The sequence below is a fragment of the Lynx rufus genome, unplaced genomic scaffold, assembly GCF_022079265.1.
Source record: "Lynx rufus isolate CCGP_SWC_20201006 ecotype Redwood Valley unplaced genomic scaffold, mLynRuf1.p SCAF_8, whole genome shotgun sequence".
In the NCBI taxonomy this organism is placed as follows: Eukaryota; Metazoa; Chordata; class Mammalia; order Carnivora; family Felidae; genus Lynx; species Lynx rufus.
This window is the reverse complement of record NW_025814896.1, coordinates 134,633,129-134,651,433: the sequence shown is the minus strand read 5'-3', so window position 1 is coordinate 134,651,433 and position 18,305 is coordinate 134,633,129. Positions and strand designations below refer to the sequence as shown.

The following is an 18,305-nucleotide window of genomic DNA, read 5'->3' as shown; positions in this document are numbered from 1 at the left end:
AAATGTAAAATGGCTATTTTGGCAATGGGCAGAATTTTTTTTTTTTTTTTTTTTTTTTTTACTCTAAATTACGTATCAGTTGCAGGGATTTGAGTTGAGTGAGTCTATGGGCTGGGGCTCATCTCAATCCTTAGTGGGCCTCAATGGGCCAAATCAAGATGCAGGTCCTTGAGGATTAACCGACTTTAGCGCCCTGTGTAGTAGTATCTTTACAACATTAAAAGCAGAAACAAACCCAAGGCAAACCAACTTTAGGTGAGAATGTTAGCATTAATACGGTTCCAGACTAGTAAATTAATAAAACGTTGTAATATTTCATTGCTTACTGTGTGCCATGTACTGTTCTAGGTACTGGGAAACAAGACAAACAAGGTCCCAGCTCTAGAAGAACTGACAGGCTAGAGGAGACAAACAGACAACAGACAAACACACAAACAAACAATCAGACAAATGCTATGCAAATAAATTAAAATAACAGTGATATGATAGAAAGTGACCGGACAGCTACTTTGGATTGGGTCACTGGAGAAGATCTTTCTGAGGAACTCATAGTTAAGCTGAGGGCGGAATGACAAGGAGGAGACAGCTACACAGTGATCATGATGATAAGCATTCCCGACAGAGCATAGCTGGCGCAGAGGTCCCAGAGCAACAAGATCGCGTGTTCAAGAAAGGGGAGAACGTTAATATGCCTGCAACCTATTAAAACAGGGTTAAAGTGTTGCGAAACGAGGACAGAGAGTCAGGCAAGGACAATGTCGTATGGTGTTCACAAACCAAAGAAGTAACATTTATCCTAAGTGCAAGAGAAGCCGTGGATGGCTTTAAATAAAGGAGTACACATGAGATTTGTTGCTTTAGAGGTCACTCTGAGCACAGCACGGAGAATACATTAGAGACAAAAGAGAACCCGGTTAAGGTGCTGTTGCTGTAACAAGGGAAGACGGTGGCTGAGACTCGGGAGGTACGAGGGGGAATGAAAGGAAGCAGACACGTACAGGATGCACTCTGCAGGTAGAACCAAGGGGACTCGCTGAAGAATCAGATGTGGCAGGTGAGGAAGAGAAGCCAAGGCTACTGTGGAGAACTTGGGGCTTTAACAACAGTGGGGGGGGGGGGGGGGGACGGGGACACCATTTCCTGAGCTGGAGGCAGGAGGAAAAGCAGGCTTGGGATGAACCAAACAAACAAGTCATCTGCTTTGCCCTAAGTCTTAAAAGCCCAGCAGACATTCAAGCAGAGTTCAAGCAGAGTTGGATATACAAGTGTAGAGTTCTGAGAAGAGGGTAGAACAAGAGTACAATTTTGATAATTCTAAGTGTAAAGGTGGTACCTGAAAACTTGGGGAAGTGAGTAACACCAGCCATGAACAACACGACAGTAATATACATCAAGGACAGTTACCGTACATGTGATATTTTCAGTAACAATATTATTTGACAAAGATCAAAAAGAACACCTTCCACAAAGATTGAATAGTTGTTAACTCCTCAGTTCTAAAGGCAGAAATAAAATTTATCTTAAAACAAATGCATGACATACACGAAGAATCCTGAAAGGTGTGAGAAGCTAAGGTAATCTTCCATCATGTTACCACTAGACGACCAATCTGAAATAGGTAACCTACCCTATCAGGTATGTTCACGTATGTTCCAGCATCGAGCAGATCCTGTACAATCTCCGTATGACCCTCCTTTGATGCAATCATCAAAGCTGTATTTCCATCCTTATCTGTTAAATTTACATTTGGATTTCTTTTCAAAATTTCCTTCACTGACTGAGTGTAGCCTCCTTTTACTGCCACAATCAGTGCAGTCATTGAATTCTAAAACAAAATAAAAACAAGCCCAAGAAATCAGTACATTCTAGAAAGCATGACTTATGCAACAATCATAAAACTGGTATTTTCAAAAAGATAGTCTATCATTAACAGTTATTTCTGATAATAAAATGCCAATGTAAATAACCAATCACATACCAAAATTGGTCAGGAAGCACATTTTCTGTTTTTGAAGATACATTAATTCTCTTGAGTCAAGAGGACTGTTATGACATTCAATTCTTCAAATGATAATCTGACATTGGATTTGCTGACAATGAACAGACCCTCTCACTATATAATGAGATGAGATGGGATGATTCAAAATTAAGCACATTCTAAATTAAATAATCCAAAATAAGGTTAATTGGGCTTCAAACAAAGAATTGTTTATAATAAAACCTATACGAAAAACTGAAGTGAAATTCATTGAAAACAATGAACTGATAGCTACAGGATATTTCAATAAAGTGTAATACATTCTCCTTTCACAGTGACCTAGAAACCACATTTTTCAAAAATGGTCTTATTTTTAGTGGTTCTTTTAAAAGCTGCACGTATAGTTTATAACAATAAATCACCTGATAGAAGAAACTGACCTGTTACCAAAAGCATTAAAATTGTTTCTTGAGAAATTGATCTATATTGAGATGTCATGTAATTTGCTTATAGAAATATTTCAGTTATTAGACCAGCCCCTAAAACTAAGTCATAGTTCTTTCACATATTAAAATAGAATAGCCCAGGGGCGCCTGGGTGGCGCAGTCGGTTAAGCGTCCGACTTCAACTCAGGTCACGATCTCGCGGTCCGTGAGTTCGAGCCCCGCGTCGGGCTCTGGGCTGATGGCTCAGAGCCTGGAGCCTGTTTCCGATTCTGTGTCTCCCTCTCTCTCTGCCCCTCCCCCGTTCATGCTCTGTCTCTCTCTGTCCCAAAAATAAATAAACGTTGAAAAAAAATAAAATAAAATAAAATAGAATAGCCTTTTAAAATTCTTTAAGTCAAAAATCATAGAAATAGCCACTCTTCCACTTGATAAACTGTGCAGAAAAAAGGAGAGTGAAAGGTATGAATTTCATGTAAGAATCACACTCTTTCTTGACACAGCACTAAAAAGATCAGCAAGTAGTAGCATCTGCCAATATGGAAAATAGGAGGAACGGCTGATATCATGTCAAGAAGTCAAGTGTGATACAGAGTTCACTTTTGTTACACTGCAGCCAGAGATTTGGTGGTATGTCTCCTCAGAATACTCCATGATCCATCTCACATAATACTGCATTTTGCAAATAATAGTCTGTATTAATCATTTCTTACGCATAAATATAATTTCCTTTAACTATATTCTCAAAATTTCAAGGGAAAAGAAATCTGTCAGGCCTCTCCAGTATCTCCAGCACATTTGGCACAGGGCTGCATGCACAGCAGGTGCTCAGTAAGGAATTAATACCTGCTAGTCGGAATAATGTATTGAACCAGCTTTTAGGCGTTCTAGGTTTTGACCCCCAATTTCTGACATTTTTAAATCTACTGGAGAAGGAAAACAAGCCACAGCTCAAAATTATCCAAAAACTTACGACATTATTTTAAATTTTTAAGGAAAAGGTATTTTAACAGAACATAACTTTTTTCCACAATTAATAGTATTTCAAACTATTTGACTTAAAGAGTATTTCAATATGAATTCAATCAAGAGTAAGACTACTGAAAGATGTTCTTTAGAGTTTTAGCCTCCCAAAATTTACATGCATTAGCAATGGTTCCTTAAGGGCATATATTTATAACATATCATATCTACAATATATTTGTCAGGATAATAGAAAAAAATGCTTGTTTGTCTACCTATTATTTAAGAACTGTAGGGAAAATTTTCTAGGCATATACTTAGAAAAAATATTCTCTCCCTTCAAACTGAAAACACACACGAGGGACTAAACAGAAAAGATACTTACAGCTCCTTCTTGATCAACATCAGCTCCCATGGCCAATAAATGTTTTACACATTCTAAATGACCCTTCCGTGCAGCCCAAACCAGAGGAGTAGTTCCATACTAAAATAATAATAATAATAATAAATTTAAAATTATTTTCAGATCTGTAGTAAAAGAGACAAATTCTCAACATGAATTTTGATACAAATCATACTTTGAGTATTCTTAAATTACTGTTTATAGAAATTATCATTTTAATCCTAGATAAATCTTATTTTTCCCACTTTCTCTCTCCTGAAGAGATGATTAACCACTGTATGAAATTTCTTTTAGCCAACTTTAACTTTCATAATTAGTGACAATTTTTCCACCATAATGTCATACAGCCTCTAATTTTCAACAAGCTTTCAGTGCTTCCTGTATCTTGTGAAATACAATTTAAAGTTCAACAGTATGACTACGGGCAAAAATAGTAACAACCAAATGACAAACAATTCTAAATACTTCTGAGGCCCAGAGAAGTTTTGGCTTAAAGTCACAAAGCTACTAAGAGGTACAGTAAGACGCAGGACCCAAACAAGCTTGGCTTCAGTCCGTGCTCTAAGCCACCAACCCCAAATCAGCCTCTGAACTTGATAAAATAAACTCTAGCCTAGAAACTGCACGTATTAAAAGCACCTTCTGCTGGAACGTGATTCAAAAGACATCAGAGAATATATATTATGCATAAAAACAATGCTGTATCTTTGGGGAGCCTCCCAATCAAGAGACACATGAATATCCACAGTGATCTTTAACTACATGAGACCAGAGATTAAAATAAACATGTAATAAACACCTGCTTTCTATAACAGCTCTGTCCAAAACTTTCTGTGCTGATAGAAATGCTCTATAATTCTGCACTGGCCAATACAGTAGCCACTAGTCTCATACGGCTATTGAGCACTTGAAATGTAGCAAATATGACTGAGGAACTTTGTTTTTATATTTTCTGTGTTTAGTACATATATGGGACACTGCACACAGTAGGTACTAAACATTTTCTCAAAATGTTAGACTGACAGACTAGGTAGCATAATACCTGATTTTGGAGGGGCTTTGAATGCCAGGTCCCATAAAGCATTTTTCAATAGGTCAGAAGGAGAAATTAAAGCTTTCACCATCACATTAAAGTGTCAATCAGAAAACATCAATAGGGGCGCCTGGGTGGCTCAATCGGTTGAGTGTCCAACTTCGGCTCAGGTCATGATCTCGCAGTTTGTGGGTTTGAGCCCCATGTCAGGCTCTGTGCCGACAGCTCAGAGCCTGGAGCCTGCTTCCGATTCTGTCTCCCTCTCTCTCTCTGCCCCTCCCCCCCCCCATGTTCTGTCTCTCAAAAATAAATAAGCACACAAGCGGGGTAAGGGGCAGAGAGAGGAGAGGCACAGAATCCAAAGCAGACTCCAGGCTCTGAGCTGTCAGTACAGAGCCCAACACAGGGCTCAAACCCACAAACCATGAGATCATGCCCCAAGACAAAGTTGGATGCTTAACCGAATGAGCCACCCAGGCACAGACCCCAAATACAAGATTTTTAAGTGCCATATTGTAAGTATTTGCCATAGTCTCTTTACGGTCCTTGTTAAGCTATTAATTTTAGATAATACTTTTTAAAAAATGAGCACAACCTGCATAAAGTGTATAAAATACATCAATCTTAAATTGTACTACTTGACGATTTTTTTTTACATATGTGTGCACCCAAACAAGTACCATCCAGATTAAGAAAAGGACAATTTCTGACATTCCCCTCAGGCTAAGCAATACTATCTGACTTAAATTTATGCTCAAAATGTATTCCAATTATCAAAAATGTCTGATTAATACTATTTTCCTGTATTTCACTGAACTGTTATTAATTTGAAAAGAATATGGTTAGCCACAACGTATCAAGTTCTAATTAAATAAATACTTGTTAAATGTTTGCAATGACGATTAAGGATTTAAAAAATGAACAGAACAAAATTCTGGGAAGCTTTCTGAAGTGGATGGCAAATGAGCAGATGTGAAGGATGAACAGAAAGTAAAGCACAGGAGGAGAGGGCTCCCCACGCTCAAAGGGCACATGCAAAGGCATGGAAGGACCAAGAACACAAGAACTGAGGCACCCACATCCTTTGGCCTCGTGCAGGCAAGGCAGCTACAGGGCTCAGAAGGCAGAGAGAGGACAAGGCCTATCTTCCCACATCACACCAGGGATCGGTGTCTTCAGCATTTTAAGCATGAGAGAGTGAGAAAACTAAACCTGACTTTTAGAAAAACCACTCTGGCAACAACACGGAAGCAGACAGAACTGAAGTCACAATAGAAAATTTCAAATAATGAAAACAGGGAATCATCCCTATCTGTTTTCCAGAGAATGATGAATGTGATGTAAAAAAAATCAATGGAGTGACACTCAGAAGGCAGTAGTTACAAGGGATCTGCCTGTGACATACCTGACTATATAAAACACATTCATAAACACAATGAGAAGATTTATCAGCGCAATCTCATGCGATCATATAAAGAAACCTATACTCAGACATGCTGCGCGGACATAACGCGGACCGGAACCCGGAAAGGTCTTGCTGACCTACCTTATCCGAGCAGTTGACTTTAGCGCCATTTTGCAGTAAAAGATGCACTATATCCGCATGGCCTCTCCCTGCTGCCCAAATAATGGGGTAAACACTGTACTGCTGGGAGACAGGTAGGTGGGGATGTAAGTAGACAGAAAAAAAGATGAGGAGGGAGCGGGCAAGGGAGGGGGGAAAGAAAAATCTTTTAGGTGGATATTTACAACACACGTTTGCTAAGAAAAGTAAATAACAAAGGGAGTGATACAAAGTAATAATTTAAAAAAATCAAGTTACAGATCATTCTCTACTTAAAAAACAGTCATAAAACATAATCATCAAATAAAATGCACTCAACCTCAAATACATATTATGAACATATTTATTTTTACAGATTAATACATTTAATGTGATTTCTAGCCAACAGGCAAGACTAGTAAGAGAGATGTGAAACTATTCTTATATAATCCTTCCATTAACTTGAATAAGTTTCTCTTTTTTTCAGCTTTATTCAGGTATAATTGACAAAATCACAAGACAGTTAAAGAGTACATGATGTGACATACATGTATATAATACAAAATATAGACAATTTCTCAATCTGCAGTCTGAGACCCAGTCTCAAGTAGAGTAGTGATGCATGTATTACCATTTAAAGAAATGTATAGAAAAATGGTATGGAGATAGATAGATTTATACACACACACAAACACACACACACACACACACACACATATATATATAAACACCCCTTCCCTTTAAATAAGTTTAGATTAAGAATGCATACCCACAGAAAACAGGTAATATGACTTAAGGATTTTGAAATCCTAAATTAACATTTAAGCTCTAAGAGTTGCCTTTTTGTTGACAAGAACTGAAAGACAAGCTTAGCTTGAGAAATAAATTCTCATTGTGCTTTGAAATCACATCCTGCATTATTATCTTTAGTAAGATCTAGATCATTTCCATCAAATATGAAGTCTAAAACGTAATCAGTCTTAAGTGTTCCCTAAGAGAACTTCCCACTTGTGTCACAGTGACGTTTTTGCTAATGCTCACCAAACCAGTGACGCTCGGATTGGCGCCATGAGAAAGCAGCAAGTCGACCACTTCGGTGCGGCCTTTGTAACATGCCCACATGAGAGCGGTCCATCCTCCCTAAGGAAAAAAAAGAGGGGAAGCGGGTGGAAAGAAAACTTTCGTGATCACTTCCAAGCACAAAAATGGCATTAATGAAGTGCCTCCTTTGAATATTTTTCTCTAAAACCATTGTTTTACGAAGGCACTACTATGTAGTTTGAAACTCCCAAGCTCCCCAGAGAAATATACAATAGTATCAGAAATAAGTCAAATCTCTTAATTCCAGAAATTATTACTCCAATTTTTGACTCTATCATGGAAACTGAAATAGAGAATATTCATGTTGAATTCTTTCACATTTCCAAGTTTTGTTTTGGCTCCTTAAAAATTTTGCTTCAGAACACTTTATATGTCCCTATATATTCTTCTTGTAGGATCCTAGAGTTTTTCTAGAGAGGAATTCCAGCAATCATATTTGGCTCCTGCATTTAAACACATACTATCGGGGCGCCTGGGTGGCTCAGTCAGTTGAGTGTCTGACTCTTGATTTCAGCTCAGGTCATGATCTCATGGTTCATGAAATCGAGCCCCACATCAGACTCTATGCTGACAGTGTGGAGACTGCTTGGAATTCTCTCTCTCCCTCTCTCTCTGCTCCTCCTCTGCTCGTGTGCACGCACACACTCTCTCTCTCTCTCTTTCAGAATAAATAAATAAAAACTTAACAATAAACACAACCTATAAATCCCAGATCATTACGGCACCTCTTCCTAAAAAAGACAGGACACTAAGGTAATGATCTGTAGATCATGATATCCAGGGGCGAAGTCATCAAGTATGAATAACCAGCATGATAACTTTCTATTTTCTAAACTACAGGAGCAATTTTCTTTTCTACTGTTTTTTATTTTAAGCAATTTTCTCTTCAGCTAGAACACAATTCAGTAAAAGAGACCAATGTAATCAAATTATACTAAGAAATGAACGTTTTGTCTTTGAACCGGCATTTAAATCCACATTTGGTTTTGAGAATATAAATCACTTAATCCTTCTCTGATTCTCTTTCATCATCACTAAAAAGGAGATTAAAAAAAATACTTGCCCTAATCTAGAAAAGGCATAATTGTAAAAGGGAAAACAGATCAGCAGTGAGTGGCCAGGGGCTGAGGAGGGGGTGGAGGGGAATTATAAAGGGGCAGCATAGGGGCACTGTTAGCGGTGAAACGGCTCTGTTTAAAATGTGGCGGTAGACGTACACATGATGCACTTGTCCAGACCCGTAGAACTGTACAGCACAAGAGGGAATTGTACTGTATGCAAATTTTTCAAAAATCAACCAGAACGTGGAGAGAAAAAATAGAATACAGACTGGGCCAAATGAATCTAACTGTATTACAAATGAATCACATAATCACATAACTACTTAGAAGCTAACTGTAGGTAACTTTGGAAAGCAATGTTTTGACTGAATACTGTACTGTTAAAGACAGAAAGAACTATGCACAGACACTGTACTAAGTAGGCAAACCTCTTTCTCTCAGAGTATCGATTAGAAATTCTGTAGCTACTTTAATTTGTATCCTAGAGTTGAACAAATAAGTGAATACATTGTGCAGATAATAGGGCCAGATTTCTCATTATCAGAGAAGGGTTACAAATTAAGGAAAGGGAAAAGTCTATAATGAATTTGGTTGGCAGTATTAACCTGGTCTCTTTAAAAAAAAAAGATATATCCCCCCCCACACCCAAATAGATCTAGAAATAGATGCATGTATATGCAAGAATTAGCATAAAGACATCTATCTCTATGTCTATCCATTGAGAAGGACTATAAGCAGTGACACCCCAGTAATAACAAGCATACCTAACACCAAGATATTGGTTTCTCAATACCATTTTCCAATAAAAGAAAACAGGCTTCCATGGAAAACTGATTGATTCCAGGGCTAATAATCAGGAAAATAAGCCAGGAAAAATACAAGATGAAGCTGAGCCTGAAGCATCTTGTGATGCCGGAAAATAACGATAGCACATGTTAAAAGGGTATAGAAGCTTCCATGGCCAAAGTTGGAACAACCTGACCAGGAAAACAGGTACAGAACCGAATTATAAACCGGAGAACAAAATAAATATTCATCAGGGGCGCCTGGGTTGCTCAGTCGGTTAGGCGCGTCCAGCTCTTGATTTCAGCTCAGCTAACGATCTCAGTCTGTGGGTTCGAGCCCCCTTGGGATTCTCTCTCTCGTCTCCTCCCCAGCTTGCGCTCTCTTTCAAAATAAATAAACACTTAAAAATAAATAAATAAATATTCATCAGACCATATATATCCATAGATATGTAACTACATACAGATACGTGGGGGGTGGGGGGGGGCGGGGTGTGCAGGGGAGAGAAACAACTCTTCCTTATGGAAGAATTCCAATTGATCAATGTACAGAGAATGAGGGGAGTAGGAAAATCACCATTATAACACCACATTAATAACTGCTGCATGCAAGATATACTGATAGATGTTAAAACAAATGAGTGAAAGTTTAATCAAAAGCAGTATCTTCTCCAACATATTTAGCAATTACAAAGGGGAAAATAGTAACCTTACAATGAAGAAATCTGGCAGACACTACCTTAACCAAGAGACCAAGGTCAACTTCACCAGTGACAAACTCTGCTAGCATGTACCTAGATGCGCGGAGAAGGGAACATCGTCTCTATGGTATCCTTCCCCAGCAAAGTATAATCTCAACCTAATCATGAGAAGCATCAGACAAATCTAAATTGAGGGAGATTCTAAAGATGCCACAGGAGTGATCTTCCAAAGTGTCAAGGTCATAAAAGACAAGGAAAGGCTGACAATTTAGCTCAAATTATAGAGCTGAATATTTAGTCAAGTTTCACATATACCAATATTTCAATCTTTAAAATGCCTTCCCAGAACTGTTTGAACATCATGCTCTCATTTTAATTTGTATGATGTCACCCTATGCAAGCATCTAGGAGATTAACATTTAATCCTGAGAGAACGATACCCAAATTTGCAAATGAAAAGATCAGAACCGAATACCTACAGCAGTAGCTGTAGTTCAGTGCCCACAAAGGTCCTCTCAAGGAAAAACCCTCACTAGATTCCCAGATGTTACACCCCGGAGTTCTTCCTGAACCCCAGCAGTGCCTGGCGGTCGCCCTCCTCTCCTTACACAAGTCCCAAGGACTCTGCCTTCCCTCATGGCTCAGCTACTGCCACCCACCCGATCCTGTCACGTTTCGGTCCCTCGATACTAACTACTCAGGGAGACACGGTCCTCAGTTTTCCCAACTTTTGGCATTTGAAAGCCAAACGCAAAGACCCTTTAGATATGTTAAAACAAGTTGTGGTGATTACTTAGGGGAAATAAAAAATATGGAGAACTAAAAAAGCTTAAGATAATTTTGTGCAATCTTGCTAAGTTTGACACATTCAATAACATGTACTCTATAGTTCCTCACTCCCTGCTAATAAACAGGGGAGCAGCGATAGAGGAGAAAGCCTTTGGAGTAAGGCAGACCTGGGTTCAAACCTCGGCCTGACTTCTTTGGGCACAGGGCACTTCTTCCAGTTTCAATTTCCTGAACTATATCCATTGAGAACAAAAGGAATTCCCAGCCCATGGGATTGTTCTGAGAAGTCAACTCACCATAGAGAAGCTAACGAGCATAAAGGGACCAGGCACAGAATGGGAACCTAATATTAATCCATGTGATAAACAGGTTTGGTGCCTTTAACAAGATATTGAGAACTAGGAAACTCCATGAGTTTCCCTTCTACTTTATATGTCAGTAAGATGAGAAGACCACACTTTATTCCTGCCTGCCATACCCATTCTCTGCCTGGGTTACTGACATCATGGAATTCTCTCCCTAAACTTTTAAATTTTTTTTTTTAACGTTTATTTATTTTTGAGACAGAGAGAGACAGAGCATGAACGGGGGAGGGTCAGAGAGAGGGAGACACAGAATCCCTGACACAGAATCTGAAAAAGGCTCCAGGCTCCGAGCTGTCAGCACAAAGCCCGACGCGGGGCTCGAACTCACGGACCGCGAGATCATGACCTGAGCCGAAGTCGGCCGCCCAACCAACTGAGCCACCCAGGCGCCCCTCTCTCCCTAAACTTTTAGAGCAATATACTTCAAGTCCTTTTCAGAAATAAGCAGGATAAAAATGGTTCTGTATCTTTATATAAAAATAAGTATCCCACCCACTTCATTAAGCGTGAGAATACAACTAAGCTTATGGAAGTAAACACACCATGTAAATTATCATAGTAAGCGTAAGACAGCAGAATGCTGCGGTTTGTTAAAAACTCAGACCACCTGCACTTCACATTGCCAGCAAAGTAATGCACATTTTAGACACCACGGCAGATCAATTCCTTCCTCTCTTCCACTACTAAAGCTAACTTTGGAAAAGGCTTAACATTTTGCAGGATAAATAGGCTAGAAATGATCTCTTTCTTCATCTTTATGCTTTAAGCAGAGGCCAAGATCCAGTAAGAGCTCAGATAATAAAGAATCACATCTTGTTAAACTTGTAATGTGTACAGATGGCATGGCCGAACACAATTACATTTTTAAAATAAATTTATAAATATTATTCTGGAAATTATCACTTTGAACTAAAAATATTTATAAGACTATACTGTCCCTCTTGAAGTTCCTCTTTAAAGGAAACAATTCTTTCACATTTGTTTCAAAACATTGTTACATTGAAAGTCAATGAGTTGTTTTTAATAATATTTCAGAATTTTAAACTCTGAAATAAACCAAGAATAACAATAACTAAGAACACTCTAAAAGAGGTTCATTGTATCACCTGGGCTTTAACACATTCCTGAGAGTCATTTCAGTGCCCAGCCCCAGACCCTAACAACGTTATTATAATAGCACCTCCTGCACGAGAAGCCAAGGTCCCAGACATATCTACTACTGTTAATAAGACTCCGGCTAATGAAACGTACCATAGCCCTCATACATACCATGTCGCGGTGCTCCAAGTTGACCCCACATTTCAGCAGTTCCTCCACAATGTGCACGTGCCCTTCCTTTGATGCCGAGATCAGTGCTGTCCAGTTATCCTGGAACACACAGTCACAAATGTTACCATTTCAAAACCAAAAAACAAAAATCCAAAGTGAGGAAAAATAAGTTTGACTTCACATACCAAATGATCATACCAAATTGACATGATGTGACCCCACTGTGAACTAGTCTAAAACAACACCGCAGCATAAGCTCTGTCAAGAAGTTATCCGTCTGCCTGCATGACCGCAGTGTGTCAAGTGCTCTCACAGCTGCTTGGTCTTGTCACTGGCCTTCTAATCACACTCTGAGGTTTCGTGGAAAAAGGAAAGATGACTATCAAAACTTCACAGCTAATCCTTGTGGCTAGCAACCATTGCTAGAAGTTGAAATTAAAGAGCTTGTCATCAGATTTAAGAGCACACTCACAGGCTATTAAACTAACGCAATCCCATATGATGGATTTAGAAACTATGTGATAAAGAACTACTGTCCTTTGTTTTCAAATAAAGGCTACAAGCGCCCAGGTATATGTGCTCCCTATTCAGCCAGTGCCATCTGGGTATAAAAAACAGGAAGTGCTGAGACCTTTCACTGAAAATAAAAATTCCTCTCCTGTATCACCCCTTTAAAAAGCAGACTTGGGTGGGATAGGAGGCAAAGTTAAGACAGATCTGAAAGCACAACCGTAACCTACTAATTCTGAATCCCTTCTCAAAAACAAAGAGCAAAGTTATGGAAAAGACAAGAACAACAAAGAAGTAGATTATTTTAATATATACCAAATCTTCCAGATTGCAATTAGCTCCATTCTTAATTAATTCTTTCACTATTTCCAAGTTGCCTTGTTCAGCAGCTATCATCAGTGGAGTCTGGCCACACTAGAGAATATAAAAGACACAGAGAGCTTTTCAAGATGCTGTACTTTAACTGAAATGCCACAGTTAAATATACCCTGCGTATCACAATGGTATGTCAAACATTGTTTACAGAATTTCCTAAGTTTACAAACACCTTTGAAATCTTAAGTTTCCAGTTGACTAATAATATAAAAGTCAAAGAGAAAACAAAACGGTTTTTTTTACTACAGCATTAGTAGTCTACTTTGATGCTAAATTTCATTCAAAATAAATAAACATGAGGGGAACCTGGGTGGCTCAGTCAGTTAAGCGTCTGACCTTGGCTCAGATCATGATCCCATGGTTCGTGAGTCCGAGCCCCACAATGGGCTCTGCACTGACAGTGGAGCCTGCTTGGGATTCTTTCTCTCTCTATCTCTGTCTCTTTCTCTCTTCCTCTCTCTCTCTCTGCCCCTCACTTGTGCTTTCTCTCTCAAAATAAATAAACTTAAAAAACAAATAAGTCAACATGAATAATACTAGGCTCTGAAAAGTAATCACCACAATGCATATAAAAATCTTAGCATTCGGGGCACATGAGTGGCTCAATTAGTTAAGCATCCAACTTTGGCCTGGGTCATGATCTCACAGTTCCCGAGTTCGAGCCCCGTGTCGGGCTCTGTGCTGACAGCTCAGCACCTGGACCCTATTTCAGATTCTGTGTCTCCCTCTCTTTCTCTGCCCCTCCCTCACTCACGCGGTCTCTCTCTCTCTCTCTCTCTCTCTCAAAAATAAACATTTTTTAAAAAACTCTTAGCATATTTATGGTAACCAAATTCTCTAACTATAGCAGATAGAATATGATACAGAATGTGGTTTTAATATATTTAAGATGTTTGTCAAGGGCAAAGGGGAGGAAAGTAAAATAATAAAAACAATCTAGGTGCTATATATATAATATACATAAACAGTTTTTTTAAGACCTCCCTTCTAATCTTAATTCATTAAACTAAAGCTTCTGCTCATTACACCACAGTTGCCCAGCCTGTGTGCCTAGAATAAGACACAGTAATAAGGGACAGTACTTCCTGAGCCCTGAGACAGCGTGGCAGGGCCCGGGCAGCCAGATCCGGGGATGGGTTCGCCTCCAGCAGCAAGACTCACCTACAGCAAGGGCAACGCACACACTGGCACCTTCTGTAAGGGCCACGGTGTGAAACAGGTTAGCGGCTCTGGGCTAACGGTGATGGTACTAAAGGTGTTACCACATACTTAAGGTATACGAGAAAAGATTTACACCGAAAATTAAGTTCAAGTAGATAAATATTTATCTAAGCATCTATTTATTATGTGTATATCAGTGGGGGGTGGGGAAATAGCCGTGATTTTTTAAATGCTGATATGACATCATTTCTCTGCTTAAAATCCTCAGTGGTTTCCTGTTGCTCTTTTGGATCAGAACCAAAATACTGACAGTGGCTGTGGCAGGACTACCTCAAAACCTATTCTGGGCCATTCCCTCCTCACCAACAAACCCGTAGGCTCTTTCCCACCTCTGGACCCTCACACAAAGTTTTCCCTCTGTCCCACCCAATTAACTACCAAGAATAAAGTCGCGGCTGTTTCTAAGTTACTCTCTCTCCACAACTGTAGTTAGAAGATTGGTTAAGTAAGAACTAATAGAATAAACAAATGTTTTGTTATAAGGCCCAGCTTATAAGGTCACATCAGCTCTTGGGTCAAACATCAACCCCTCAGGGAAGCCTTACCAACTCCTCTAGTTTTCCTTTACTATACTAATCCTTGTTTATAATTACTTACATTTGTGGGATTAACACCTGATTATTATCCTTTCTCTTAAAGGCTCTAAACTCCACGAGAGTAAGAAGCATGTCTGTTCTTTTATTTAATACTATATCCCCCCCCCCCAAAAAAGAGAGGCAAACCAGGAAACAGACTCTTAACTATAGACAACAATCTGATAGTTACAGGAGTGGAGGGGATGGGGGATGGGTCAGGCGGGTGATTGGGGGGATGCGCCTGGGTGACTGGGGGGGCACCTGGGTGATTGGGAGTGCCTGGGTGATTGGGGAGTGCCTGGGTGATTGGGGGGCGCCTGTGTGACTGGGGGGGCGCCTGGGTGATTGGGGGGGCGCCTGGGTGATTGGGGGGGGCGCCTGGGTGACTGGGGGGGGCACCTGGGTGATTGGGGGGCGCCTGGGTGATTGGCAGACACCTGAGACACCTAGTGGCTCAGTCAGCTAGGCATTTGACTCCTGGTTTTGGCTCAAGTCACAGTCTCACGGTTCCATGAGTTCGAGCCCGCATTGGGCTCTGTGCTGGCGGTGCAGAGCCTGCTTAGGATTGTCTCCCTCTCTGTCTCTGCCCCTCCCCTGCTTGTTCTCTCTCTCTCTCTCTCTCTCTCTCTCTCTCATTTTTTTAAAAAACAAGCGAATAATTACAATAATTGGCAAAAATGCAACAGATGCTATTATAAGAAGAACATAAGAGTTAAACACAAATATTGGTTTAAACAAAGCACACACGTAAAGTGCATTAAACACAGACATTCTTATAGAACAACGGATACTAAATTACATGTCATTCAACCAAAGTCATTAGGGAATGAGGTATTATCCACAAATAGATTTTCCAGGTGAAAAAGTTTATCCTTTAAACATTAAATTTGATTATATATTGTATGATAGCCATTAATTTATAAAGCAATGCACACATTACTTACTACTTATTAAACAGATTACCTTTACACATCATGTTTACAATTCTGAGTCACAACTACAGACATCAATTATCACACCCAGCTTGCCTCTGTCAGCTCTAACCTCTTTGACCAACTTTCTGCAGTACCCTTCTCCCTTCTAATCAACCAGGATAAAAAGTGAGAAAACAAAGTCATTGGTATAATATATAAATTAAAGCCAATTAACCCTGAATCTATGGCCCTAAGGATATATGAATTTTACATCAGAATTTTCAGATTAGTAACTCCAGAGATTCAGACGTTTTTTGTTTACTTTTGGGGGTGACAGTCACGTCAGATAGTTCACAGAGACAGGTGCTTCTAGCACATGAGGGGAAAAAATAACGTAGATGTGTAAAAATACCTATAACACAAACACGAAAGATGATATAAATGTGATTAACTAGAAACACGCCAGACGAAAGACTTGAATAGTCGTCAGTTTCTCTTGCAGAAACTATTAGTTGTCTCCCAATATCGAGTGACGGGATTGTGTTACGGGCGGCAACGTGCTCAGCTTAAAAACAAAACCAAAAACAAAATGCCCACGTAGTTCAGCCTGGCTTGCAGCCGGAATGATCCCAGGACACTGCCCCGGCTAAGTGGCCCAGGCCGGCCCGGGAACCAGACAAGCTCGGCCGGCCTGTCTCTGGGCTTCTTGCCTCACGAGACACAATGCCAGCGTTGTGACGGCCAATGCACAGTGACCAGCACACAGTGAGAAGTGGACAGAAGGGCAGAAGGAGCCTGGGAAGATCTCCTGAAGCCGTCATATCAACCTTGGAATGGTTCCTCCGGCTTATCATCGCGTGAGAAAAATAAGACCTCAAGTTGATGGAGACATGGTTGTAGGAGCTGTCGCACGCAGTCCAAAGCGATCCTTAACTGATACACCTTTGACAACTACACCACTCAAAAAGATAAATAATTTACCAAAAAGGTTGCCGTGAAGTTATTACATTCTAAAAGATAGAAGAAAAGTGACCTCATGAGCTGGGCCTTATAACAAAACGTTCGTTTATTCTATTAGTTCTTGCTTAACCAATCTTCTAACTACAGTTGTGGAGAGAGAGTAACTTAAAACAGCCGTGACTTTATCCTTCCATTTTCAAATGAATCACTAAAGGCCCTTTCCATACCTAATCCCACGCATCCCAGCAAACCCCAAGCCCACTGCTTTCCAAACTACACAGGATCACCTGTTCACATAACCCTTACTCCACTTACGATGACCTCAAGCCGGAACACATTAGAACAGAACGCTGCACCAAGGGACGTTCCCCCGACAGGTCACCATACTTTATCTCAGCTCCCCAGAAGACTACAGTGCAAAAACACTTCCTACTCAGGATCCCTTTTTGTTGTTCCCAAATCCTAGGTAGTCCTACTTGAATTTATTTAGGTATACCAGACCTCAATAACCAGTGCCCTTTAAAGCACATCTTGGGAGAATATATACTTCTTCCAATAATTGTAATGAAACTAAAACATTTTTAAATTCTCCTTTGAAATTTGCCTCAGAGCCTATTTCTAAGCACATAACAAAATCTACTCCTTGAATTGACAGTCCCACTTCATTTTCTTGGAGAATACTGTCCCACCTCAGCACTAAAATCTTATACCAAGAAGACCTCAGAGAAACTTTCTGTTCTTTTCTAAAAATAAAAGCCCATCACTACTTTACAAAGGGCGAAGACCTGCCATCATTGAGAATGTTCACAGGCTGAGATTTATCTAGTTTACAAATAAAGCAGAAAGAAAAGGTGGCAGGAAATTAGCATTTACTGATGGCAGCCAATTGTATGCTAAATACAGAAATTTCCCCCACATTATTTTATTTTATTTTAAGGTTTATTTATTTGGGGGGGGGGTGGTGAGGGAGAGGAGAGAGACAGACAGACAGAATCCCAAGCGGGCTCCACGCCATCAGCACAGAGCCCAACACTGGGCTTGAACTCACAAACCACAAGATCATGACCTGAGCCAAAATCAGGAGGCAGATGCTTAACCGACTGAGCCGCCCGGGCATCCCACACAGGCTAAGTTCTTCTTGCTTTTTGTTTTTAAGGTAGGTTCTACAACCCAGTATGGAGCCCAACATGAGGCTAGAACTCATGACCTTGAGATCAAGACGTGAACTGAGATCAAGAGCCAGTGGCTTAACTGTATTTTATTGATTTGAGACCTTTTCAAAACTGATAACCAAAACACATTAACATAAGGTAATT

At 39.9% G+C, this 18,305-nt stretch overlaps 1 protein-coding gene across 5 annotated transcripts in view; it reads right to left on the bottom strand.

Annotated features, from left to right (window-relative positions):
• The window catches only part of KIDINS220 (kinase D interacting substrate 220), a 96,282-nt gene that overhangs the window by 68,968 nt on the left and 9,009 nt on the right, over positions 1-18,305 (bottom strand). For 3 of the 5 annotated variants that reach the window (XM_047068945.1, XM_047068944.1, XM_047068947.1), the window contains exons 3-8: positions 13,260-13,358; positions 12,435-12,533; positions 7,405-7,503; positions 6,367-6,468; positions 3,770-3,868; positions 1,628-1,825 (exon numbers count right to left, since the gene is read on the bottom strand). In XM_047068945.1, the coding sequence (XP_046924901.1) occupies positions 1,628-1,825; positions 3,770-3,868; positions 6,367-6,468; positions 7,405-7,503; positions 12,435-12,533; positions 13,260-13,358 (696 nt within the window). The remainder of the gene's footprint in view (positions 1-1,627; positions 1,826-3,769; positions 3,869-6,366; positions 6,469-7,404; positions 7,504-12,434; positions 12,534-13,259; positions 13,359-18,305) is intronic. The other 2 variants (XM_047068946.1, XM_047068948.1) reach the window with 1 other exon arrangement.